The sequence below is a fragment of the Anas platyrhynchos genome, chromosome 2 (genome assembly GCF_047663525.1).
Source record: "Anas platyrhynchos isolate ZD024472 breed Pekin duck chromosome 2, IASCAAS_PekinDuck_T2T, whole genome shotgun sequence".
Lineage (NCBI taxonomy): Eukaryota > Metazoa > Chordata > Aves > Anseriformes > Anatidae > Anas > Anas platyrhynchos.
In genome coordinates, this window is record NC_092588.1 from 156,443,201 (window position 1) to 156,471,198 (window position 27,998).

The following is a 27,998-nucleotide window of genomic DNA, read 5'->3' on the forward strand; positions in this document are numbered from 1 at the left end:
GAGGCCATTCCCTCTTGATCTAGAACCTAGTCAACTTTATGGAAATTGACTGGTCTTTTTTATTATTATTATTATTATTTTCATTTTTAGTTCAGCAAAACAATTCTACACACAACGTCTATGCTGGCCATTGAGTGTTGTCCCTAGATCACCGACCAGCAGCTCAGGTACCCAGCTCACTTGCTGTGGTGGCTTCACCCAGCTGGGCAGCTGAACCCTACCACATCTGCGCTCACTCCCCCTCCTCAACAGAATCAAGGAAGAAAATATGATGAAAATGGTTCATGGGTTGAGATAAGGTCAGGGAGTTCCCTCACAAGTTACAGTCATGGGCAAAACACTCAGCATAGGGAGATTAATGTAATTTATTGCCTATTGCTAACAGGCTAAAGCATTGAGCACTAAAGGCAAACCAGAAATACCTTCCCCCATCCACCCTCTTCTACCCAAGCAGCACAGGGGAACAGGGAATGGAGGTCAGTCCCTGACGCTTTGTCTCTGATGCTCTTTCATGGTCACTCTCTGCCCCTGCTCCATGTGGGACCCATGGCTGCAGGGGGACAGCCTGCTCCACCAGGGGCCTCTCCACAGGCCATAGGGGAACTTGTACTGCATGCCTGGAGCACCTCCTGCCCTCCTGCTGCACTCACCTTGAGGGCTGCAGGGCTGCTTCTCTCCCATTTCTCTCCCCTCTCTCCCAGCTGCTGTAGCACAGCAGGTTTTCCCCTTAACTCTGCTCTCCCAGAGGCCCAATCAGCATCACTGACGGCTCGGCTCTGGCCAGCAGCAGGTCCCTTTTGGAGCCAGCTGGAGCTGGCTCTGGTCTGACATGGGGCAACTGCTGGGCTCTGCTCTCAGAGGCCACCCCTGCACTATCAAAACCTTGCCACATAAGGCCAAAGCACTTGGGCACCAAGTCAAAAACGAAGCAGTGTTACCAGACCCTTCTGGAAGGTGCTGGCAAAAGTAAAACTTAAGCCCTGTAGCTTAGTTCTTGCACTGGTGCTTCAAGAGGATGTCTGCACTACAGTACATCCTAGGTGACAAATGGATTTTCCTTTTCAATTAGCAGCCACTGCAGAAGATGAAGTGGGAACATTGCATAGCAAAATAGATTGCCTCCTTCCTTCTGGTGGTGCCGTGTACATAAAAAAGTCCAGAAGCATCAGGAGTGATCCCCATTCCTTGTTGTGGACACTGTGGCAGTTACTAAGCACAAACTGTATCTTCTCATGGGACATTCATCTCAACAATAGCAGGATAAAAACAGTGTAAAGAAACCTAAGTTATTGAGCGTGACAGCTCTGAATTCACAGATCTTTACATGGGGACATTATCTGAGTACAATCAAGTTGTTGCTATTTCTGAGTAACAGCAGCATTGCTTAGCACCATGAGCACTGAATAACCATTAAAGTTCTTCTGTTCTTCTAACATCTTCCAGTCATCAAAGCATGTCATCATGCTGGTGCAGATCTTGCTTGTTTCACAGTCTAATTCCATCCCCGCTGAGTTTTGTTGCTGTGGATTCTTTCTGCTGGTGAAAATAAAATGACCTGCTTTAGGGGAAAATTATGTATTTGAGATGGGAGGGGTGGGGGGAGAGCAGTAATTCAGTTTAATTCCAAACCCATCTTCCCTTTCATCTATGCAGGGTGTTGTTTGTCTGCTTCCTATAGTGCAGTGTATTTTGATCTCATTTTGATTTCATTCATGCTATCTTTAAAGGCAACATCTCTCTGTTTACCAGCACCACTAAAATAAAGCAGTTGTACTGCTTGGTAGATATTTCTCTCTATGTTTTAGATCTCCGTTAGGAAGCTGATCACCTTCTGTGGTGGGCAGCTGAGCTCCACCACAGCTGCTCTCTCACTCCCCCTTCTCAAATGGAAAGGGAGAGAAAATATGATGAAAAGGGCTCAAGGGTTAAGACCAAGGGTGAAGATAAGAACAGGGAGATCACTCAACAATTATTGTCACGGGCAAACCAGACTCAACATAAGGAGATTAATGTAGTTTATTACATATTAATGATAAGCTAGAGCAATGAGAAACTAAAAGTGAAAACACATTCCCCTATCTACCCTCTTCTCCCTCCTCTTCCTGAGCAGCGCAGGGAAATGGGGCATGGAGGCTGTGGTCAGTCCCTGATGCTTCGTCTCTGCTGCTCCTTCATGGTCAGTCTCTGCCCCTGCTCCATATGAGACCCATGGGTGCAGGGGGACAGCCTGCTCCAGCAGGGGCCTCTCCACAGGCCATAGGGGAACTTGTGCTGCGTGCCTGGAGCACCTCCTGCTGCACTCACCTTGAGGGCTGCAGGGCTGAGTCTCCTTCCTCTCTCCCAGCTGCTGTTGTGTAGCATTTTTTTTTTCCCTTTCTTAAATCTGCTCTCACAGCGGCGCAAACAGCATCACTTGTTTGGCTGTGGGTCCCTTTGGAGCCAGCTGAAACTGGCCCTTACCTGACATGGGGCAGCTGCTGGACTCTTCTCACAGAGGCCACCCCTGCAGCCCCCCACTACCAAAACCTTGCCACTTAAACCCAACACACCTTCCCATGTGCACGTCAATAATGTAAAAGGTAACACCAAATACTCATCTGTTGCTGCACCCGCACTTTCTGGGCATGTTAGAGGGTGCTGTGCTGTGGCACATCATTCCTCCCCCTGTGACTGGCAGAACTGTGTGTACCACCGCTGTCAGGCTCTGTTAGCAGCAGCTGCTTTTATTAGTAGGCAGAGGGAAGCCAGTTTGAGATCTTAGGGTGTCACGATCTGTTTGCTTCACAAGTTCTTTTGAGGAGCTGGCTAAAGTCTGGCAGAGTGGGGATTTGCTAGCCCAAGACAGGCATCCTTTGAAAGCAGTAGAGACTCCAGCCTTCACTTCCCTCTTTTACTCTTCCAGCTTTTTAATATTCAAGATAACTTCTGTGGCCAGAAGTCTGAGCAGGGCTGTTACTCAAGCTGTGACTGAACTGCTGCTGGCCCAGGAGGGATAAGCGGACAGAAGTTGTGTCAGATGGTTAGCACTGCACAGCGGAGATTAAGATCGATCATGCTCATCTTGACTTAGCGACAAAAAGCTTCCTGCTACCCATTTCTCATAAAGCAGTGGGAAAAAAAATAATAATGAAAAAATAAAAATACAAGGTTTCTGTCCTTTACAAAGACTGGAGGGTTGATCTTTGAATATTCATTGTATGTTCAGAAGTGAACTCCTCATGTTATCATAGCTTAGCAGCATCCCAATGAATGACTGCCAGTGCTTTGCAGGGCTCCACCTTGCCGGCTACACAGAGTTGGAGCACAAGAGTGGCCAAGAATACTGGTGAACATCCCTCCAGGCAATGCTTTGCAACTTCTTCTAGGCAGAGCTGCTGTTGTTTTGTCCCACTACCTGCTGTCAGAAAAAACAACAAAGTGAAAGAAAAAATACTGAAGTGCTGCAGCTCTGTCAGTAAGGCTGCAGCGACCACCACATGCTCCATATCTTTCCCATTGCTCCACCAGCCTGCCTCCAGTCCCCCCACATTGTCCCTCTTTGCAATGGGCAGCGGACCTGAGATAAGGCTGAAGGCTGAATCCAAACAATTTTGAGGTACAAATGTTTCCAGCATTTGCCCGCTGGTGCTGAAGAGAAAAGAAACAAAAAGCTGATTTTTCTTTAGCCACAGCTCCAACTGGAAGAAGTGAGAACAATGAAACACAGAACAAAGACGCTGAACTTCCAAAGAAAACAATGTTACGTGCAGACAGGCTTGAACCAGATAAGCTGAGATGATCTGTATCCTCGTATGAGGAGCTTTGCCAGGGAAAGGAGGCCAATCTTTGCTTCTATTTTCAAGCAGCACATCGTCATGTCAAAGAGAAAAGCACAGACTGAGTATTTGGGGGAAACAAAAAAAAAAACACACATCTACTGCTGAGTAGTGGAGTGTTTGAGGAATCATCCTGTGTTAACCAGCACGTTGACAATGCACGAAGCCCTGCTGCTGAAGAGCTGTTTCACCTACTGGCTGTGAGGTGGTGATAGCGACGGCTAGCAAAAGCAAACCAGACAGAAAACTACTTGCCGCTACTCAGACTATTCAATGTTTCCACTTCAGGCATGAAGTAACTTAAAGATGTTCCAGTAAAAAAAGAAAAAAAACAAAACACTGTACAGCCTGAAAACTGAGCAGCTCCTCATTTGCTGTGCAGCCAGGCCACTTTCCTGATACTGAATTTGAGCTGATGGAAGACTGAACACCGATAACACTTATCACACTGATAATGAGGGATGAATTTATTTGAAGGTTTCCCTCCACAGAGGGATACAGGCTGGGGTTAGCATACATTAGACCATGGCACATTCAGGGTCAGGCAGGCTGGGCCAGTTGATCACCCAAAATCATGCGTAGTCCCTGAGTCCCCAGGGGGCTGTGGAAGTGCCAGCCCACAAGAGAGGTGCCGTGCTGTGGAAATAACTTGCTCTTGTTTCTCTGAATGAGTTTGTACACTTTCATCTCTTGCACTAAATGCAGATTAACTTCTTAGAGCTGTGGCACGGTGGTTAGAAGGAGGCAGGGTACTCGTCCACTCGTTTCCCCTCCGCATTCAGAAAAGCACGTTTTTTTGACTGACCTTATGTTTGAATTTCCATGCCAGCCACAAAACAAAGGGCTGCTTTATGAGATCACTTGTCTACAGGACTGTGTAGGATTTAATGATCCCAGCTATGGCTGGGAACAACAGAGCACTTTTCATAGTGCAAAGTACTGAAACTTTGACTAAGGTTAAAATTCCAGTAGAAATAAGCACACTGACATGCAAAGACCTTGACATATTTCTGGACAAATACAAATTGGCATCTGGCAGTGATGTTAAAAACAAAACAAACACAATAACTTGTTAGAGTTCAAATGTCTTCATCAATACTTCCTGGCTAAGCGAGAGCACTGGACACAGATCCTGTTTTCAGATGGCCACGGCGCTGGTTCCAAGATAAACAAGTGTGAATTATCCAACTGATAGTTCACAGTTCTGCTTAAAAAGGACACCCCAAGCTGAAAGAGAAGGCTATTACAGTCTTTATGTCTTCCACAGACACTGATTTATGGTATGTGGATACATCTTGTGGGGGTAAACAGTGGAGCTCAGCAACTATTGCATATCTTAGCTATGCAAAGAGTCAGTCTGAACTATTTGCAAAATCGGAAAGTGTGTGTAAGATTAAAACCTGAATATGCTCAATTTTAAGCATATGCAGCCATCACAGCTTCACTGAAAATGTGTTTTAGATTAGTCATTTTCTGAAAGGAGTTTTTATGTCTTACCTGAGACCTTGGATGATGCTGCTCCTCTGCTAACGGCTGACGAGGCAAGGTAGCTCAGGACCCTGGTGCGCAGCCAGTGTTTCTTCTGTAGCTGCCACATTGCCCTCCCACGCTCTCAGCAGGGTGGCAGGCTGTCAAGAGAAACACCATTCAACGTTTTGCATCACACAAGCAAATAAATACACAGTCAAGCCCTGAGCTACACTGCGATGCTCACAGCATCACAGGGCCACCCCGAGCTGGTGCCCAGCCCCACGTCACCTTTGGGAGACTTCCCCAGGTCGAGCAGCCCAGGGTCTCTCAGCCTCTTCTCCCCACAGAGGGGCTCCAGGCCTTGAAGAACCTTTCTGGCCCATCACTGACCTCTCCCCAGGGTGTCCAGGTCCCTTCTGTCCTCAGGAGCCCAGAGCTGGGCCCGAGGCTCCAGGTGAGGTCCTAATGGTGCTGAGAGGAGAGGAAGGGTCCCCTCCTCATCCTGCTGGGGACACTGTGACTAATTCAGCCCAGGACACCTCTTTGTGGCACGGGCACGTTGCTCATTTCATTCTTTCCCAAAATACTCACGAAGGAGGAACACAAGGAACAAAGTCTTGAACTTTCACTTCCTAGGAATTTGGGAAGTAGATTGTTCACTTCTAGCACTGCTCATTTATCATTGCAACAGGAGTTGAAACCTTGCACTTGCTCCACGTCCTTGTGGATGACCATGGAGTAACTTGTAATGTCAATCCTCAATCCTGTATTTGATGTATTTTGATGTTTGTCTTACTGTGCTCACTGAACTGAACGCAACTCATCACATGCATTTAAGAAATGTAATGTTGGTTTGTATAAACATTATTGGGAAGCAGCATGAAGAACCACCTCTTCTGTCTCTGCATCTACGTGGCAATCTATAAACACGCACTGACTTTCTTGCACGTTTTCTTAAACACTGTGGATTGTTTCTGATGCCCTCATGACTTACACACAGATTGTTTCCACCGCTCCTCCATAGCCTACAGCAACGACTTCCCTAACAAATCATTTTTATTCCTTCAAGAATAATTATCGCTGGATAGATTTATCCTGGAGCTCTAGCCTCATCTCGTTTTTCTATTGCTTGTAGCAAAGTGTTCCCAGCGACATGCAGTGAACTTTGAAAGCCTTTAATTTAGTGATCACACAGTCATTATACTTTAAACCTATGGATTAAAATTGAATGGCTCGTGGAAAAATATCGAATGGGTGTAAGACAGCTTGGAGCCTCACCAAAGAAATTGCAACCTGTGAGTCCTGATTGCATGGCTCAGAGCTTATTTTTTTACTCAGAAATGTGAGAGTCATCAAATAGGAGCAGCTCAGCCCATTCAGGGGTGCACCCTGACTTCACCAGCACCCAGTGGTGGCACTGCGGGGCCAGGTACAAGCTGCACAGGAGTGTCCCACCACCCGCTTTTCCCCGAGCAATCCCATATACTCTGTGCTTCTCTTTCTCTCCTCTCATTCCCCAGATAATTCTAGAAGGATAGAGGCAGCAACTTGACCTCAAAGCAGTTCACTGCTGCTTTTAACTTTCTGCCCAGCTCCCACATGACGTAGGAGTGACACAACCAGCCCGAAGCATTCCTGCACCCCGCTGTTTGCTCCTGTCCTGCAGCGACATGACGGGTTCGGTGGGGAAAGCTGCGAGCGGGATCAGACAACAGAGCAAGAAAAAAGAGGCCATGCACTTCCCTTTAAAGATGTCATCTCTTTAAAACCTCCATCAGCTTCCCACTCCAGCTCAGAGCAGAGCCCCACGGGCACATTGGTGCAACCAAAGAAGCGGTGCAGGAGGCCGATGCGAATGCTTTGAGCCAATACCACCGAATGCTTTGAGGCTTTACATTGCATTCACCCGTCAGCCAAGCAGCAACTTGGAATATTTTTATCAGCAGGGAGCCCTGCGGACACTGACTTTTAAAAGCCCGAGCAGCACAAGCAATAAGCCAGCTGTGTTTTCTGCTAAATGTGGCCCCGTCACCAGGCTTTCATCCCGCGCTTGACTTGCAGTCCACGTGAAGTGGGGGCTAAAGGACATGATGCCTCTGCAAAGGGAATTAATAATTATGTGCTTATCTGTACCGGCAAAGAATCACACAGCTTTAATCCTAATTTAAATGAGCAAACTGGGAATAAACCTTAATATTTCTGCCGTTACCCTGTCCTCCCATCTTCCTTGTTCCCTCTGGAGGAAGAAGCACGAGTGGGAGGCTCGGCAAGGCAGAGAAGGACACAGCCAGAGCTTTCAGGCCAAGTGCTGGAGGGTTTGTGGCTGAAGGCACCAGACAGGACTCCTCATAGCTCTTTCTCCCAGGTGAGCTGTTTGTGCAGCAGTCTGCTCCAAATTTCCAGCCGTCCCATGTCAGGGCTGACCCTGGGCACAGGAGGGGCAGGTTGCAGAGCCTGTTGGTGCGCTCAGGGCTGTGACAGCCACCTCCCTTCCCGTGTCCCAGCTCGTCCCCACGCCTCGCAAATGTTTGGCTTGGCACCTGTTGTGAAATGCTCAGGTCTTAGCTGAGCGTGTATCCCATCCCCCAGCACGCCAGAGTCTTCCTGAGGTGGTCAAGGGCCACGATTCGGGGGCAGCACTGTGAGATGCTCGCAGAAGATCTTCCTGGCCTGGGCAGCGTGGAGGCAGTGTTTCCACGTGTGTCAGCGAAGCAAGGCCAAGACCTGCCTCTGTAGGCTGGCTGGAGCCCTGTATGGGGTTTGGAGACAAGTTAGGAGCCTCCTAATGAAGTCTTGGTCCCACAGCCCCCAAGCAAAGAGAGCAGAGAAGCTCTGAGAGCAACCAAGAGTCCAATGGACTCTTATCCATGGCATCCAGGCCAGGCCAGGAAGCCAAATCAGGCTGGGATCAGCAAGGTGGGAGGCAGGGCACAGGCAAACCTCAAGCTGAGCATGAGCTTGAGTTCCTGAAATATGGGGAAGAAACCCCAAATGGGTCTTCCCATAGGAATTCCTCACACATGCTTCGCAGCAGGCTGGCCCAAGGCTGCACAGCTTCAGCACAGGCAGCTACAGCCCCTTTGTGAGGGGAAGGGAGGAGGTTGTAGGGCCTAATGGTATGTGAAACACCCCGATTAAAGCCTCCTCTGGTTCTTCACATCCTCTTGCCACACTTTATTAACATTTAAGACCAGACGCTTAGGCCAGGGCCCTCTCAGGCAGCCTGGGAGTTGGTGCAGGCCGTGAGGGAGCCGGGCACAGCTTCGTGTCCCTCACAGAGCTCCTGTTTATATTGATGAATAAATTTATATTGCTGCTCCCAATCTTTCCCCCGAGGACAAGGTGATTTCCTTCCTCCTGCTGACCAGGAGAAGCCGCTGGCCCCTGACTTCTGGCTGTGCCCAGGTCCATCAGCAGAAGACAAAGCCAAACCGAGAACAGTGCCCACAGCCAGACAGCACAGATGCCTATGGAAAAGTGGCCACACCAGTGCCTGGCCCTATTAAATTTACTGGTTTGGCTATGTCCTATTTGGATATGTCCATCTCGTAAACACATGCAGATTTTTTATTTTTTATTTTTGCAATATTTGGCCCTAAACCCGTTTAATTTTCTCCTCTGATTCTGCGCTCAAAAAGGGGGAAGATTTTTGTTACCTGTTATATGCAGGCTACCGCATTTCTTTGTTCCCCTTTAAATGACAAGTTATCAGGCTCTAGGGAGAAATAATTGGGGGAAAATCTAATCACAAATGAGGTCAGACTGAGTAATTTCCTCATCCCTTTTAGCTCCGAATGTCTGACAACGTGGGTGCTGGCACTTCTGCCTTTTTTCCACTCTTCCCTTCCTGCCTTGTGTCACTCGATCGGCTCGGCTGTGCTGGAGACCCGGCTTTCCCTTTTGTGCCAGCACGGAGCAAGAGGCAGGCGATGACCTTGGGCTGCAGGCATCTCGCTGTCCCCCGTGGCACTGTCAGATACCAGATAAAGAGACTCCATGCTTGATGAGCGCTTTTGCCTTCCGCCTCCGAGCCAGGAAGAATTATTTCAATTTCCCATCCTTATTTCATTCATTAACCCTTCCCCACCAGCTTTCAGGGTGTTTTTCTTCCTCCCAGGCTCCACTGGAAGTTATATTTACCGATTAGCAGTAAGCCAGGAGGCAGTGATGTATGCCCAAAGACCCTTTTTTCCCCAAGGATCTCTAGGATTAGCCCTTTAGAGAAACATCACCCGCCCTGCTTGCAGCACAGGTGTGCTGAATGCACAGGAATGGAAACCTACAAGTTAAAAATGTGTCTCGAAAGCAGCTGGTTGTAGTTACAGGGGGAATTTCAGTGGCAGCATCAGCTAGGAACATCAGAGCTGCATCCAGTCCGGAGCTGTGCAATGCTCTGAAATGTAATCTGCTCCTCCTGTTGTTTGCTACCAGCTGCACAGGGTTAGGAGCGGGGAGTGGGACATCCCCTGCACACCCGAGCGTGGCTTCCCTGCAATCAGATGGGGTGAAGCCCAAACTCCCCACACAGCTTTCGTTTAGCCTGGGAATACAGAGGTGGCTCTTTGAGCACAAACCACACAAAGCTTGTGTTCCCTGGTTGCTGTATCGCAGCGAGAGGCTGTGCCACTGAGCTGCTTTTACTGCCGTGCCCTTGGGTAAACATGGCCCAAGCACGCCTACAGGATCCGGGCACACATCCACCTGCACACACCTACAGGCTTTCACTGATGAGACAGAGAAAACAGCAGCTTCTGAGTGTCCCTGGAGAATTTCTCCGTAAGAAGAAGCCATGTGCTTCACCATGAGGGGTAATGCAGTGTATTTAAGGAACCACAGTGCTTTTACCTACATCCCCAGGTAGTGTTTTTTTGGGGGAAAGAGGCAGCCTTCCCTCCAGCTGCATCCCTTTCCAGCCAGACGTTCATCCCAGCCTGTACGGTGGCCACGCAGTCAGCCCAACCCACTTCGGTCCAGAAAACCTAAATCCCACATGTTCCTCATAAGGAACATCCTTCCTATCGTTTGATTTTTTTATTTGAGTTTTCCTCTCCTTTCCAGTTACACAAGAGGCAGTCTGAAAATTAAGCAGCTCTTCATCTGCTACGTGGAGAGGAGAAAAGAGCTCACGTAGCTTATTTTGAGCACTGTGATCATGCTCATCAATTTTACCAGGACCTCTGATATTTTTTTTAAGGTTCCAAATTCTTCATTAATGGGAAGCCTGGGGAAGTCTTGACTTTCTCTGTAAAAGAAAGGTAGTTTCTGGATTTCACAATGCAGAGCAAAAATATGAGCCCTCAAAATCCTAAAAGAACCCCCAGATTCCTTGCTTTAAAAAACTCGTGTACTGAAATTCAATTCTGGAATTATTTGGGGCTGGACGCAGGGGAGGAATGTCTGGAGGTGTTGGTATCACAGATGTGCCCTGGGAGTGGTGAGTCAGCTGCTGCCCAGTTATCACCTGTTCTGGTGGGAGGAGAACCTTGCATCAGGTTTACACGGCGACACCTCTTCATAAAGACATGCAAAAGGATGAGAAATATGCACTGAACTACGAGATAACACAGGTTAAACCACGCACAGATGTATTTTCTTGGAAGAAAACTCACTTGGGTACAGGAATTATACTGGTCTTTTGTTTTTATACAAGTATCCTGTTATTTCACAATGATATTTTACCGTATCTTCTCTGCCAAGACTGGCTTGTGCAACCCAAAATCTGAATGTGAGCAGAGCGTGACACTTCTGAATCTTGTTTTCCCTTCAGTTAAGAGCTCTGCGAGCTCTGAACAAGAGGGCTGCTTCCACAAGTGATGCCCACACATTGCATGCATGCTGCAGAAAAAAATATTGGCTAAACAGGAGGATATTTTGTGGGTATTAAGCAGAGAGGAATGTAGAAAATGGCTACATAGCCAGATTTATGCAAACCCCACAGTTCAGGAACTCCTAAGTTTTCCATGAGATTCAATGCTGGTGGAGAAGGGTTGGAAGCTGCCCAACAGCCTGATGAGTGGCTCAGAAGTGGTTTCAATTTTGTTTTCTCAACCCTCCTCCAAAGAGCTGGCATTGCATGGCCCCCAGCAACGATGTCTACGCTCCCAGATCTTGTTTGTCCCAGAAACCTGCCTCCTGGAGCAAAGCTCAGCCAGCCGTGGCTCTGCAACACTCCTGTTATGACTAACCCAGCCTCACCAACCCCGCTTTGTTTTAGAACCTCTGATATCAAAAAAGCTGCATCTAAGAGGCCAAAGCGTCGGGATTTTTCTTCTGGAAAGTCTGCTCAAATGGGGACTGAACAACAGCAACAACAAAATAACAAAATCACAGGCCTCGGGAACAGAGAGAGGATTGTGCCGAGTGATCCCATTGTTTGCTGTAAATAACACGGCGCAGGCACGCTGACTTTTGCAAACACTGCAATTACTGTCGGGCTGCCCTAAATCTTCGCCAACCCCCTGGAGACTTTCTCTGCTGGGTGTGATTTTTCACCGCTCTTCCCATGGGCTTTCTGCTCCCTGGCAATGTTGTTTATTTGCTCGTTGTTTTCTGCTTTTCCCTTTCATTTCCCTAAAACCAGGTCAACAAAAAAACAATGTGTACGGGTAGGGTGTGAGTGAATGCCTGCCAGGGGTCAGTGGTGGCTCAGTCGAGCCCCACATCAGGAGGTGTCTGCTGACAGCGAGTTCATCATACGAACGTTTGAGACAAGTCTGCAGCAGAGATAGTCCTCAGTGATGGAAAATGATTGATGCAGAGCTCTGGCAGAGGGGAGAATAGGAAGGAAATGAAGAGAGAGATGGTCTGGGTGAGAGGCAGAGACACATTCTCGTTGCAAGGAATGAATCATTTTCACCTGAGGATGAGGGGACAGCGTCTGCTCCCGCCTAGCCCGCCAGGAGAATTTGACTCAGCCGCAGCTCGCTTGTCACTGCCAGCAGGGCACACACGGGAAACGTGGCCGCGGAAGAGAGCTGTGACTAAATCCTCTCGGATGAAGTTTTCCGCTGATTTTTCTTGGCTTCTGGGTTTTAACCAGACCTGAGCATTGCCAATTCCTGGGTCAGAAATTACACACAAAACCCGTTTCTGTTACATGGAGCTCGATCTGGGCAGCTGTGCCCATGCTGGCCAGCTGCAGCGAAGCTCAGTTTTAGGGAATGTTGCAGAAACACTTCCTAGTGTGGCCACGATCTGAAAACAGAGGAATACAGGTTTCAAAATTAGCTTATAACAACTAGATTCATAGTTGCTGTTGTTCTTTTTTTTTTTTTTTTTTTTTTTTCACGGCTCTCGATTATAAATAGAACACAAATTAGATAATTCCAGGTTAGGCTCTTTCTGCTTGCAAAGCCTTTTTTTCCTACTCTGTCCCTGATGTAGCTAAACCTCGCTGCTCGCTCCTAGGTGCTCTACATGGTTTTTTTATGTGTGTTTTAAGGAATTCAGTGCAGCCACCTGCACAGAAAAATATTAATGCATTTTTTAGGACATAACACATTTAGGAGGAGTAGGATGCTGAAGTAGGCTCATTGGCGAGGTGATCAGGAAATTAAATTTTGTAGCTGTAAAGCTGCTGAGTCCACTCTCGGAACCTGTGCAGCCGGTCTTTATTGATGTTGATTTATGTTTATAGACCCCGGGTGATTTTATCACTCCTTCGTTTACCCAGATCCGTGAATGCTTCCACAGCTGACAATCTTCGTTAGGTGCTAACTGACAGTAATTGCTGCACGGCTGGCTTTTTTCACATTCCTTAATTTACCATTAATGCCTCATTTATTATTTTGACTGTAAAAAGCTTGGTTATTCATTACTAGCTTCACAAAGGCCAGGCAGTTACTCCAGGTAACTGCTGAACAGATTTGAGCACCAGTACTAAAACTCATTGGGTGTAGCAGAACGCCACGCAACTCGTTTCCCAGTTGATTTATAATCCTTCATCAGCACAGCTACACCAATCTTTATTTGATGGGCAGATCATACAAGTCGATCAGGACACCTTTGCCAAGCTGCAGGAACGGAAAACCTCTCCTAGATGACACTTCTGTGACTCGGGTTCGTCCTCCTTAACCTCGGACGCTTATCTGATGCTCCTGTCGGTGAGATGCCTTCTCCCCTGGTGGCTGCAGAACAAAGGGTACACACCAAAGGCTGTTTATTTGCACAAAACTTCAGCTGAGTGATGGAAAAGGTGGTGCTGGGGGGAGATTTCTGCTTGTGCTCCCACTGCAGCTGGAGCTGTGCAGGGGGATGGCGTTGGCAGCTTCCCCACCATGCAGCCAGGGCACCAGGATTAATAGCCTTCTCCTTTTTCCCCCAGCCCAGCAAACCCTCTCCGGTTCTACCCGCAGAAGTCTTGATTTATGCGAGGAAGCCTGAAGGCTCCATTTTGAAGGTCTCTGCGTGCTTTCAGATACAGCCAGTCCTCATTTCTTGCACCGCGGGATGTTTGGCTGTGCCTCGCCAGGAGCAGGACAGGAGGCTGCACAGACCCGAAGCTTCCTCCTGTTTCTCTGGATCTCACAAAACAGCCCTTGCACCTGTATTTTAAACAGATCAAAACGAAGACGCCACAATTACCATCCTGATACAATGACATCTCAATGATTAATTGAAAACAAAGAAATAAAAGGGCAATTAAGGCATATCTTCAATCACAAGCAATTACTGTTTGCTAATAGCAACAACGGCAATCCATTAACTGGGTACGCCAGCACAAGTGACACTAGGGCTGCAGTATTAGCATGCCACTCAACTAGAGCAAACCGATGGCACGCTAGCCTGCATTTCAAGTGGGAGCTAGAATAAATACCAGGCTATCTTATTTATATTTTGAGAGCTACAATTTAGAGCCTTAAGTAAACGCCAAATGGTTTTATTTATATGTTTACATTCAGGTTTTACTTTAAGCTCCTGCCTTCTCCTAAGACAAACTCATCCGATGCAGAGACATAAACAAGATTCTCACTAGATCACCCTGGCAGTTTTATGTCGCTCTGTCAACCAGGATCTTTTAGTGTCGAATTAAGTGAGGCCAAACGCTTCTGAACTTCCAGCACAAATATTCTGCGGTTGTTGCAGAAAAGAGAAATTGTCATTCCCGAGCAGATCGATGCAGCATCCTGTCTCTGAGCGTGGTCAGTGTTGAATCTTTCAGAAGGCGAGCTAAACCCTCCCCTTCCCAGCCTCTCTGGCCCTAAGTGCAGACAATGGACTTAATTGTTCAACCCAGAAAAAGAATATCATCCTGACCTTAGCTGAGCATAATTACACGGAGCTTTATTTATATCAACATTAGCATTAATCTCTATGCTTATTACTGACACCGTTACCGGGAGGGGCTGCATATTTCATTAATCCTCTATTCTAAGCTCACTGTGCCAGCCGAGGACTTGGGGCAATCCTTCACTCCCCTGAAGTTCCTGCTGTAGAAACCTCCCACTTCTTTGCAGGAGCTCCCTGCGTGAACCCATCCCTCTCTCTCATCCCAATATCCACACACTACAATTTCTCTGTGACCTCTTTTTTTTTACTGGGATTCTCCATTCTTCTCCCAGTGCCAGGGGCAGGCAGATGTTCCCTTTTGCCTGCTCATATCCACGGGGTATTACACGCCTCGCTGCAGCATGGCTCTGCTAACTTCTCTTCTCGTTTCCTTACTGGCACTGCTCTTGGTATTAATGATCGTTGTGTTTAGGAGCCCTGGCTGCAGATTCACCGATCTAACACCGGGGCAGAGCGCTGTATCAATTAGCTTGACCTCCTGGATCGTGGGGGCCGCTACGTTTCCCCGTTACCTTTGCGTTGTGCCCTGAATTTTGATTTTTAAAACGCCGTCAGCTCTCAGGATTTAGATGTACCTCCGATGCCTTTGCGCAAAGTCAGCTCGCCTGCCATATGATTTACTGGATCGGGCTGCGCGGTGCATACAGATGAAGCTGTATTTGTTCTGGGGCCAAGCTGGGTCCGGGAGCAACGCAGCCGCCTTGACACGGTGCTGAGCCCGGGCTAAGAAACCCCGCCTGCACGCAGCTGGTCCTGCCTGCAACCAGCTCAAGCATCTTCCGTGCCATGTGTCACACACCTGGGAGCAGCAGCAGTGGGAGGACAGCGCCAAGGTGTCCCACGAGCACCACATGAAGCCACATCTGGCTCAGCACAGCAGATGAAGCATTGCTCGTGGTAGACCTGGAGCCCCTTTGATGCCCCCAACACAGGCTCATCCCTGAACCCGTGCAGGCTGGGTACATTTGCCTGGCATCAGAGGTGAATTAATAAATGTATAAACCCTCCTGCAACCCGCTGTGCTGGCAGCAAGGGTGCAGAAGCATCCAAGCCGTAGCTACGAAGGGCTGAAGTACCTGAGCTGACTCGCTTCCAAGTGGTCCCTCCCGTGCTGCTCAGCGAAGCGTTCGCAGATGGTGCCTGGTGAGAACAGCAAGCTGGGCACACGCATCGCTAGCACAAAGGTAAAAAGAGAAATAAAACTTTAGAGAAAGGAAAAGGGGGAAAAAAAATCAAACAAAAGGAATCAGTGTCCCATTTTCCCCTCGAAAAGCTGTTAGTTATTAGTTTGAATCAGAGGGAGCCTGGGGATGCTCTATTTTGTGCCAAGCCTCTCGCAGGGTCAGCGAGCCTTCTCCAGCAAAACGTGTCATCTTTCCCTTTCTCTGTTTGCTCAGTTCCAGTTTTTAGTTCTAGTTCCTACCTCACTTCTGAACAAGGGTAGGATTGTAGTCTAAATTGCCTTATTTCTCTTCCTGAATTAAGACCGATACAGGTTGTCAAACTGCTCACCAAATCCCATTTGTTGGTATCCGTTCCAAAAGCTTAAAATCACCGAAGACAGCAGGCTCGGAGAAACAGATGGGGGACTGCAACAAGCCAGTAACACAAACAGCCTAATTTTACCATGAGAGTAAAAACTGACTTGGGCTGCTGCCATGCAGCGTGGCCCCTCAGTGCTTTCCACACAAGGCTCCACATGCAAAATCAGGCATCGGTCACCTCTGCACTTTGCTGTGGCTCCAGCATTCACAGGTTAATTATATACTGTCTGAAATAATTTCTCTTTTTTTGACCTAACTGACGTATTATAGAATGTGTAAATCAACTCTGATATGAAACAGGATTCACCCTTTGGATAAAGAATAATTTTGGTGACTAGTAAGACATGTTTTGTTTCAACAGCCCTGAGTTCTCACCCACAGCAGTAAATTAAAAAAATAAATAAATTGCACTGAGGTTTGGATCAGGCCAAATGTGATCTTCAAGCCTACATCTTATATCACCCCACACATCAGACACCTGGTGTTATGGATTAAGAAACCATAAAGTCATCAACCCCCTTCTCCAAAAGCAGTGAAAGAAGAGTGAAATGGAGATACCTCTGTAAAATTATTTGGAGAGAACCCAGGTACTAACGATGGGGAGCGAATAAGCAGCCAGGCAGCTGGAAACATTGTGGAGGTAGGAATCAGTTTGGAGCAGCTGGGAGAACTTTATAGGAAACCCTATGAAATGACAGAGGGTTTCGGCTTCTGAACTCACTCGTATTCAGGCTCCTTCTCAGCATTTGCTTTTGGGTTTTCTGGGTGAGATGCTTAAACCCCTAAATACCAGTTTATCTGGGTGTCAGGGCCTAAGGAAGCTATAGGCACAGGGATAGCCCCTGACCACACAATTGAGCATGAAATAGATTAAGGATTTGCTTCTATTTCTATCACACTGGGACAATCATTAACAAATTCTGCTTACTGCCTGGGTAGCAGATGGCTCCACCTACTCGTGCCAGGGATGGAAACATTCCTGAAGCTTCAGGGCAGGACGGGGGAGTGAGCTCAGTGAGCTGCGAGGAGGGATGTCAACAGTTCAGGTACTCAGAGCGATGGTTCACAGGAAATCCCTGGGGAAGGGATGTGTGAATAAACAGAACCACGGGGGAGCGTTCGGATGTGCGAGGTTACCAATGCCCCCAAAACCTGCCTGAGGAAATACGAGTCCCCAGATCAATGCTCTTTTCAGCAAAAGCAATCCTAGGACAAAGGTTTTGCTTGAGACATGGATTCCAGCTATGGCACAGCTGCATAAGTGTCCTAGGAGCTGGTCAGAGGCAGAAGAGAGAGAAATTCACTGGACCCGACTTGGTGTATGGGATCTGGTTTTATTTTACTCCTGTGCCCCCATCTCTATGAAGATATTCATGGCATTGCTAGGGGGCTAATAGTATATAATGCTCCGTGTATCGTGGACAGGAGCTTCCTGCTGCCCATATGCAGCCCATCAGCATCTTGGCATTCGGCATGTAGAAAAATGTCAGCTACTACTGACATGGTGTGGATTTTGATCAGCAGCCTAGAGCTGGCAGGTTTTGCTGTTTGTTACTTATCCTCGAGCCATCTCATTCCCTTTAACTCTCTGAACTCCTCTCTCCAACGCTGGCACGCATGGTTTTTAATTCAGTACCTTTTCACTGGTTAAGTTTGCTTAACAGAGAACTGCCTGTCGGCTTTTCACTTTTAGCTTTGTGTTTGCTCACCAGCAAGGCTTTTCATAATTAAAGCCATTTTTCAGTTATTCCGGCATGCAATATTTATACTTCAGAAAAAAATACCAAAGAAATGTTTTTGCATGACTGAACTACTGAAGGAAACACTCACAGTGCTCCTCTGTTCTTCCACAGTAACACAAGCTTTTAAATTTAGCTGTACAAATTTCTGGCTCTTTTATTCGGTGTCTCTCGACGTTCATCACTTGTGACCCTCGTGAAGAGCTCTGAGTCACTTCTCTCGGCACCAACACCTCGTATTCACACTGGATGAGATCCACGCGGGGCAGCTACAGAGCGAGATGAAGAATAAGCAGTCATGGAGTTGTCTCACAGAAGTATTTTGAGCACCACCACCACAACCAAAATGCTCCACATGATGGAAAGCTACATTGAAAATTCCCCCTCCTTCTTATCTAAAGTGCCTGCAAACCACAAATTAGGTAAGAAGCTAGTCAGCACCCAAGGAACACACCAGAGGTTTTTAGGACACCGGGCCCTCTATAATATTACAGTTGGCAAATTAAATCTAACAGCAATGGCAACACCTAGAATTGCATAAGAAAGAACTGATCAACAACTCCTTGCTCATAAAAAAGCTTGCTTTCAGTTTCAGACTCAAGCTCTACCCACAGAGATATCTTTTATCCACAAAGATAAACAAAAACCTCTATAAATACCTAAACATTAACCTCAAACCAATTAGATAGAGTTCTATGGCCACATTCACACTAATAATTACTAGGACAATCAAAGACACTTTGGAAAATAAAGACCAGGTCCCAGTTTGAACGTTTTCCCCCTGAATTGTACGTAGGTCGCAGAACCTAGTATTATTCAAAAGCAATTTGCCATCCATAACTCCGCTGCCTTGCCACACAGGCCATAATCCCCCTCCAACAGCCTGCGTCCACGGTCGCTGAAATCAATGGGGACTTTGTCGCTGCTTTCAATGGGCACAGGACATTTCCAGAACCGCATCTGCAGCGGTTCCCAGATAGGAACACCAGGAGTGATCTCCATTCGTTACTAAATGTTTCACGTTTCAAAAGACTGGCTTCAAATATGCTTTAGAAACTTTTTTTTTTTTTTTTAATGTCTTTCTTCCACCAGGCTGCATATTCATCAGGTTTAGTCCTAAAGATGATCTTAAGAGCTTCTCCCAAGGGACCAGAAACTTCTTTCTAATTTGTGTCTTTATTAAAATAATCACAGCTTGAAATTAACTTTTTCGTTTTAATTGCTCACAATCTTTGCTACTTGCATGAAAAGCAAGTAGCACATTTCCATGCCTTTTATGAGTCTTTTGCTTATTTCTTTGTCCATTTGCCTTTAGCAAGCAATTCACATTCCAAACACAGAAAAGCAAGAAACTGCAGGTAAGGAGAAATTAATTAACAGTTTATTTTAGCTCAGGAGAAAAAAAAAATCAAAACCATCAAAATGCAAACATACAGTATTTTTGTTTGGGAAGACCAGGGAAATCAAGAAGATTTATTTTCAATAGTTCATTTTGGAAAGGGAATCCTATAGACCTACTTAATTTCTACCTGATATTTCTACTTGAATACCTAGTATTAATTTCTCTGTAGCTCTGTTTCTCAGTTTCTAGTTTTAAAGTGAGGCAAATAATAACCTTCTATACTATAACGGCATTTCATAAATAGTTTAGGGCCAGGCAATGCTGCATTTTGTTTATGTTGTGTGATAGCCTACAATGCAGGTATCCCTAACAGCTCCAAAGACCAGCTTCTTTAGGGAGAGCTCACACAACCAGGTATTGGGGACAGTAAGAAATGCCAGAATCCGGCTGTTAAAACTTCATTGGATGCTCAGATGCTGTGGTGACAGCAGCCATAAAAGCCATAGATCAAGTACACCTAAAATAATTGCACTTTGTTACATTCCTATTGTCGAAACCATCCCTTGATCTCAGTGCTGCCACTGTTTATTCTCAGCACATTTCATTTTTCTTATCTAAGACCTCTGAATTTCTCTGTGGACAAGGACGTAAGTGCAGATACTGCTGCCAAGGAAAAGCACTGCAGTGAGTTCTGGTTTGTGCAACTTTTGAAAAACACTGAGAAACACATTGCTTCTCGGGTGCTGAGGGCTTAGTAAGGGTGTCCCTACTCCTCCGAAAGGTACAAGTCATATTATTCCAGAACCATTACGGTTGGAAAAGCCCTCCAAGATCATCTGGTCCAACCATCCCCTACCACCAATGCCACCACTAAACCATGTCCCCAAGCACCACGTCCAACCTCTCCTTGAACACCCCCAGGGACGGGGACACCACCACCTCCCTGGGCAACCCGTCCCAATGCCTGACTGCTCTTTCTGAGCAGAAATGTCTCCTCATTTCCCACCTGAACCTCCCCTGGCACAACTTGAGGTCGTTCCCTCTTGTCCTGTCTTTAGTTCTCTCTGAGAAGAGGCCAACCCCCACCTCCCCACACCTTCCTTTTCGGTACTTGTAGAGAGCAACAAGGTCTCCCCTGAGCCTCCTCTTCTCCAGACTAACTATTCCCCAGACTAAACCCATTACTTCCAAAAAGTCTTCTTTCAGGAAGTGATATGAGACATCTCTTGCACAAACTGGTGGGACTGTGGTTTAGATGGAGTCTTTACGAGATGTAGGTGCCATAGGTGGTGCAGGATACATGCTCTGCTGCCTTTCACCATCTCCCACAAAAAGATGACTCTGTAAGGATGCGAACAAAAGTAATTACACAAATGAGATGGATATGAGGGGACACATGAACAGCTGTTGTAAGCTGCTGGGCATCCTTGCTGTGAGGGATGCCTGAAGGATGTCGTGGGCTCAAAGTGAGCACGGGATTTATGGAGTTAGCAAGGAGGCTGGCACCTCTAACCTGAACAACTTGACAGTTCAGCAATTAGTAAAGAGCTTTGTTTCCAGGTCCTCGGATGGTCTAAGATCACAAATTTAACATATATATCCATGTCACAGATAACTAAAGGTAGGATAAGAGGGAATGGCCTCAAATTGTGCCAGGGGAGGTTCAGGTTGGAAATGAGGAGACATTTCTGCTCAGAAAGAGCAGTCAGGCATTGGGACGGGTTGCCCAGGGAGGTGGTGGCGCCCCCGTCCCTGGGGGTGTTCAAGGAGAGGTTGGACGTGGTGCTTGGGGACACGGCTTAGTGGTGACATTGGTGGTAGGGGATGTGGGACCTGATGATCTTGGAGCGATTTTCCAGCCCTAAGGGTATTTCTCTATATGAGACCAACACCAAACGGCAGAACCACAGCGCGGGGCTTAAACCCAACAAAACACCCCTTAAAAATTAAAAAAAAATAATAAAAAATAATAATTAAAAAAAAATCCCCCCTCAGCCCGGGGCACGCAACATGGCCGTGCCCCGCGGGGGTCTCCATCCCCTCAGGGAGCGGCGCGAAACCGCTGAGGCGGAGGGGGGGGGGTTGTGGAAAGGAGCAGGAGGGGGCGGAGCGCGCATGCGCACGGCGCGGGTTGAGGCGGGGCCGTGCCGAGCTGAGCCGGGCCAAGGGGCGGGGCCGGGCCAAAAGGGGGAGGGGGGGGGCAGGGGCTGAGGGGGGGGCGGGGCCTGCGCGCGGCCGGTTGATGGCGCCCGGGCCGGGGGGGGGAGGGCTGAGGGGGCGCGGAGCGGGGACAAAGCGCAGGGGCCGCCAGGTAAAAAAAGGGGGGGGGCCGCCCTATTTTATCTCGTTTTTTTCTCCTCCCGCTTTCCTCAAGGTGTTAAGGGGAGAGGGTGCTGCTCGCTGGGGCCGGGCCCGGCTGGTTTCGTCTCGGCTCGGCTCAACCCCCGGCTTTTTTTCTCTCCGTGTGGGCAGGTGGTGAGGGGGCAGCCATGGGGGTGCAGGACCGGCCCCAGTGCTTCTTCGACATCGAGATCAACCGGGACCCAGGTACGGGGGTTTATGGGGAGCAGGGGGGGATTTAGGGGGCTGAGGGGGCAGGGATTTGGGCGTGTGGGGCTGTGGGAGGGGGTCTGGAGGCTGTTGGGAACGTGCTAATTACCTCTAATTAACAAGGGGCTGCTCCCCTCCTGCACCAGGGTGGGGATAAGGGGCCGGTAGCTTTAAAACAACAAAAAGAAACGGCTCACAACTCCTCTTTTCCACACAGAAAGCGTGGCCGGTGTGGCTAGCTGGCTGCTGGCCCTGCCTGTGGGGGTCTGAGCCCTGCTGCTCTCTCCGGGCAGCCTCTCGTAGCCTCCTTCTGCTTTTGCTTTCATTTTCCGCCTCTGTCTTTCCTCCCCCCCAAGGACTTAGAAAATGGAGATTTAAAAACTCCGGCTGCGGGAGAGTTTGCGAATTTCCGTCTCTGGCTGGGATTTTCCATGGGGCTCCTCAGCTGGGGAGCCTCTCCTTGCTGTCTGTGTGCTCACAGCCCCACTCCTTCTTGATTCTCCCTCTTTGCTACCTTCTTGTCCCTCCTCAGCCTCCTGAACCCTGAAGGCAGCAGGTTGCCCCGTTTTCCCTTGTATCTGCTAGGATTTGGTGGCTGGTGCCGGCGAGGAATCACGCTGTTACGTTCCTGGTGGTGCAGAGCTTAAGTTACCTAGTGTAGGCACGGGGCTCGGCTCTGTTGCTGCCAGTATTTATTTTCCCTTTAAAGCAGGCTGAACATCAAATGCAGAGCCCTGCTGGTTTTATTGCACCCGATTAATCGCTCGTATTTTTGCAGGGAAGCATGTCAACGAATAAAACACTGGTGCAGGACTCGTGTGTAAGGTGCTTGTGCTACTGTATGCGAGCGTCTCTTTATTAATTTCCTACGCAACTCTATCTCGGGATGTGAAGTTGCATTTAAGAAACTTAAACATCACCCTTTGGCTGTGAGGTGACCTTCAGAAGCCGAATGAAGTGTGAATGATAGAGCAGTGCTTCCAGATGACACCAAGCGTTAACTCTGCGAGATGGAGTGTCCCGCCGGTCCTAGCGTGGTACTAATTTTAACTTCCAAACTGCCAGCAGTTTGCCAAATTAACATTTTGCTTGTCTGGCCTTAATACGATCGGCCGAGCTGCTCGTTTATTTTTATTGAGTGTAGGGAGAAAGACCTGGAGGAAAGAACAGCGCTGCATTTTCTTGTTAGCCAGGAAGTGAAGCATTGACCCCTGCCCTGTATACTCTAAGAAATCGAAGTAACATCTTCCCAGAAAACACAGAACCAGGACGTGCGTCTCTCTACAGGAGACATCTCGCCTGCAGGACAAGGAAACTGTGTCATTTTTAAGTGTTGATTGCTCAGAGACCAGCAGTGTTCCCCCAACTCTCAGCTTTGCCTTCCCCGATTATATTTACCCCGTGGCTGTGCAGATACCCACAGCAATTAAAAATAGGAGCTCAGTGCACAGATCAGGTTAGGAGGAGCTGCAAAAGGCGGTGTGTGCACGTATGTGAGAGGGAAGAGGAGTGCAGAGTGTGAATTAGTTCTGCTGTTTAACTGGATCTCTTACAAAACGGGGAGGTGAATGGTGTGGCTTTGGTCGTGCTTTCAGAAGCCGTGTTCCAGCTGTTGTGCCTCCGTGTCTGTTTGCTAACTTCAGCTGCAGAATCTCGAGATGAAACTTGTGTGCCTGCTGGTGTGGGCTTCTTGCTCGGGGCAAACTTTGTAGGCTTGGTTTCGGTGTATTCAGTATAACTCGAGATTTAGATGACTTAAAAATGAAGAGGCAATTTATTTAATGAATGCACATTGTGATATCTTTCTCAAAAGCAAAAGGAGATGAAAGCAGGAATAAGGATGTGTTGTGATAGTTGCACAGGCAGCACTTGTCCCTCGTTTTGGGTCCCTCCCAGCTCAGACACCCGGAGCGTGCCCAAGTAAACTCCTTGCAGCAAGCCAAGAATCTGGGGATGGCAGCAGATGCCTCTCTAAATAATATTGGCTTTGCTCTGTGGTGCAAAACCTGTGTGGATCTGCAGTTCTAACCACGATACCCGAGCCTGGTGCCTGGCTAGGGTGTCACATATGTAGCCTGCTGCTGTAGCAGCTCGTGTGGCCCTGCCAATTTTTTTCTTCCCCATTCGTGCTGCTGGATGGCTTTGTTATCAGACAACACGTTACACTCAGGTTTGCTTTGTTTCATTGCCATTCGCGATAGACTTTTCCTTATTCTCATCACTTTTTTCTCGTGCCTTCTATTATTGCCTGACCTCTTGTTCATTTTTCCTTTCACTTTAGTTTCTTTTCATCCCATCAGTCCCTTTGTCGGGACTTTGTTCCTTCGTTATTTCTCTCCTTCTAGTTTCCAGTCTGAATTTACATTAAATAAGCTCCACTGCAAAAGTCATCGTAGTCCTGTCTGCAATAGCATGTCCAGGAAGTCCTCATGGGGTCTTCCTGAGGAAATGAATTGTTCCCAGCTGGCTTCCCTTTAACATCCAGCACTTAGAAGGCAGAAAGGTGCCAATGGGCAGGAAATTGATTTGTGAACAGTTTGGCAAGTGCTATATGTGAATCAAAAGGACATACAGTTTGGGGAACCCTAATTGCAGAGCTTGAGGGCTGTAAGGTATAGCTGGAGTCTGTGGGGAGCTGCTTTAACAAACCTGAAATCCATTTGTTATGTAGAACTGTTGTTCCCAGTGCAGGATGGAATCCCCCAAAGATTTTTCTGGAGGTCTAGGACAAGTTCGGTCAGTGAACGGGAGACCAAAGGGATCAGCTTGTGCCTCTAGGGGAACCCAGGATGTATTTTCTCCTTTGGGTTTCGCTGCAAAACCGAAGCCAGGAAGTTGGTGTGAGCCAGCTCGGGTGGGGAGGCACTAACGATGTTGATGTGTCAAGACCTCTGCAGATTTGGGCTCAGAGGATGTGCACCAGTTATTTTAACTGGTGTTTTGAATGAAATCCGCTCTTTTCCTACAGGCAGCTCTCATTTTTATCAAATCTGGAGCCACGCTTCCTCTTTAAAGCAATCTTTTAGGGTGTATATAACTTAGAATTCCCAAATTTAGGGAGAAATAAACTCAGAAGATTCAAACGAGTTCCTTTTAGTGGGGTGCTGTCGAAATTGTTAGGCAAACATAACCTGAGCCCTTTGGCCTGGGGTAAACTTCCTGCTCCCAGCCTGCAGGGGCTGTAACCTCATTTTCTCCTCCAGCAGGGCCTTCCCCCCATATCCAGGGGAAATGCTGCAGCGTCTTCTTACCTGGCGTGCTCTGAGAAACTGGGAAAAGACAAGCATATTTAAATGTACTTTAAATAACTAAGTTTATTCCGGGAGTGTCTGAGATTGACACCTCCGTGGCCTGAACCTAACAGGGGCGAGGGAAACAGCTTGTGTTCCCTGGGAAATGCGCTCGGCAATATGTGGCTGTCTCCAGAGCCTGCTTCCAAAAAGAAGTGAAGCATCGAAACTGGGGGGAAATGGCTGGATAACCACTTGAAATCAGTGATCGTTCTAACAAACTGTGCTACCAGGAGTGCTTATTATGGTGTGGCAGGGATATTTCTAACTTGGATGCTTACGGCTTCATTTGAATCCAGAGCGAGCGTTTCCACGGCTGAAGGATTGATGAGGGGTTCAAAACCAAAAAGTTTTCATCTTTCAATCTGAAAACAAAGCTTTGAAATAGGCTTATTTCTGGTCATTACGCTGTCTGGTCTCTCTAATTGGCGGAGCTCATTAGCTCCAGATAACGCTTTATGAACTCAGACTTCAAACCAGCCTAGAATTTATCTCTGCATCACTCGCTGTAGTTAATTACAGTAACTTAAACACAGCTTTTACCACTTCCTCTAATGTCTACCCCAAAATATCTTTAAGGCAAAAGCCTCCAGCAAATCAGAGCACTTATCAAAGTACAGGTTTGTGATTAAGCAGCAGATGTTGAGTTACAACTGGCTAAACCTCTGTGGTGTGGCTAGCACGAAAAGCAAAGCGCTGTCAGAGCTGCTGCACGTCTTTGGAGCTGTGAGCTGGTGAGAATCGTTTTATTGAGAGCACAGTTCAGATAAAAATGACAAATATCCTGCCTGCTTATCCCGTCTTACTCTAAAATAAGATTTTAATAGTTTTTGGAACTTCCTTGCAGTGCTGGAAGTCTTGTGGCCGAAGCTAGGTGAGTTTCATCATCACAAAACACAATTAATGCCAGCGTTTTTGCTTTGGTCTAGGAGCAAGCGAATTTTGTGGGTTCCTTGCTTGGCTACAGCCAACAGAGCTGGTGTAGGTTTGTGAGCAGACGTCCCCAGTGGGGCAGCTCTCGCCAGCAGGTTTTTATTTCATTTAATTTTCAGTTCCAGACGTACAGTTGGTCGCAGCGACCTCATTCCCCGTTCAGCTAACTTCAGCCTGGCACCAGGGACGTAAAGCTGAAGAAACCACTGGAAATCCTCTGTACACAGTGACAGCGAGTACTTCAGAGCAGAGGTGTCTAAATTAGAGTCAATTAGCAACACAGATGCTTTTTTTACCTGTGTTATGCCAGCAAGAGCCTCAGCTCCGGGTTTAAAACCAGCTGTTTCCTTTTTCCAGGGCACAAACTGAAGATGTCTGTAGGTTCGAAGCAGCCTTAGAACAGATTTTTGTGTGTTAACAGCGGTAGCTCATGAGGTATCTGTCTGATCAAGGTGTCAAAGCGTGTTGCATCTCTTTGGCACATTTTATTAACTATTTACCCAGGGAAAATGCAGCCTTTCTGTGGCAGTGTTGGTGCAGCTCAGGTAAGGGACGGGCAGCAGCCCACCAGATGGGTGCACAGCGTGGGGCTGCTGTGGGTGTGAGCACACCGCAGCGTTTCCTACAGTGGGAAATAAGAGGGTGAGAGCACTGCAGGTGACGGGGAGAAGAGATTTCCTTAATTTTCAGACTGCTTCTTTATTTTTTAAAGATTTTTTAGGCTTTTGGTCTTGTGCAGCGTAGTTTGTAGGAGATGAAGGTCACGATGCGGTGCAGATGTTACTGCCAAAGCACTAGAAGTCCTGAAATCTTGGTAACTTCATTATGGACATCTCTAGTTGTTGAAGATGTCAAGGCAGAACTTTAAAACAAGTTCTTCCACCAGAAGGCAGAGGTGGTGAGCTGCTTAGGGTGCTGGTTGCGGTGCCCTCGTGTGTAGGATGGAGCCTGCTTCACACGGTGGATGCAGGAGGGGACACATGCACGGCTCTCAGAAGCACTCTCACCATTCAGTTCAGTGCTTCTGCAAATGGGAATGAGGTTTCTGTTGCCCTAAATTGCTGGGCTCACAATGAAAATGGAAAACTTTTGGTACCTAACTGCCTTCTCTTTGTGTTCTTTTGTGGATCTTCAATGCACATCTCTTACAATGCATCCTTCACGTCCAAATAGCTGTCCTTTCACGGTGGCAGTTACAGCTACCGCTGTTTAATCTGGAGTCATTGAATATTTGCTATTTTTTCCTGCTTTGAAGACTGTCCCTACCCATTTCCTTCAGTCTCTCCTGCTGTAGCAACTCCTCGGAGAATATTCCTGCTGCAGCTAATGAAACGCAGGCATTTCAACAGCTGAAGGCATCTTGAATTTTTATCGAAGCGTTCAAAATAAAGGTGATCTCTGTGGGATTTCTCACTTATCCCCTAGATTTTTGAACCAAAAATTCCCCTCTTTGGCAATCGTATATATTTGGACAAGGCTTTAAAATTAATTGCGGTGTCTTAGGAGCCTCCTGGAATGGATCTTGGTGCAGAAGTGTTGAATAAAATAAGCCTGAATTTTTATTTTTCTTTAAGGGAGGGCAAAGAGAAATAATTCTTAGAGCAGTTACATTTTAAATAAGTATGTTGAAGTCTTACCAGTGTATGCCACTAGAGGGTAGTGCTCATTTAGAAATTATTCCTGGTTGTCTTGTAATGCTGGCCAGCAACGTGGTGTTTATGGCTGATTTCACGGCCTATAGGGAGAACAATAATTTTGCTAATTACACATTTCTATAAGATTTTCTGCCTGGGAGTAGTTAGGGTTTTTCTTTAGAGATGTAAGTCCCAGTATCTTGGAAAATAATATAGAAAACGAGAAACAGTTCTATTAAAACACTATAGAGTAGAGGAAAAACTCATTTAGATTTCTGAGGTGCCTAGCGTAAGTACTACCAGTAGTGTGGGAGTAGCTGTACTGAGAGTGGGAATCCCTCTGGTGTAGAGAGGAAAGAGTGTCTGTATTTGGCAACTGGAGCATTCATTAGT

At 47.3% G+C, this 27,998-nt stretch overlaps 1 protein-coding gene and 1 long non-coding RNA gene across 6 annotated transcripts in view; one reads left to right on the forward strand and one right to left on the reverse strand.

The window, feature by feature from the left end:
• Positions 1-444: 444 nt before the first annotated feature.
• On the reverse strand, positions 445-20,029 carry LOC140001645 (uncharacterized). Its single transcript, XR_011807135.1, has 4 exons — positions 17,948-20,029; positions 15,650-15,746; positions 5,313-13,828; positions 445-3,397 (listed from the first exon to the last, which is right to left on the reverse strand). It is a non-coding gene; the product is annotated as an uncharacterized lncRNA (long non-coding RNA).
• Positions 20,030-21,398: 1,369 nt separating this feature from the next.
• NKTR (natural killer cell triggering receptor) overlaps positions 21,399-27,998 on the forward strand; it is a 39,695-nt gene continuing 33,095 nt past the window's right edge. For 3 of the 5 annotated variants that reach the window (XM_038173716.2, XM_038173718.2, XM_038173720.2), the window contains exons 1-2: positions 21,400-21,509; positions 21,671-21,745. In XM_038173716.2, the coding sequence (XP_038029644.1) occupies positions 21,688-21,745 (58 nt within the window). In that variant the 5' untranslated portion in view covers positions 21,400-21,509; positions 21,671-21,687. Of the gene's footprint in view, positions 21,510-21,547; positions 21,573-21,670; positions 21,746-27,998 lie in introns of those variants that run through there. The other 2 variants (XM_038173719.2, XM_038173717.1) reach the window with 2 other exon arrangements.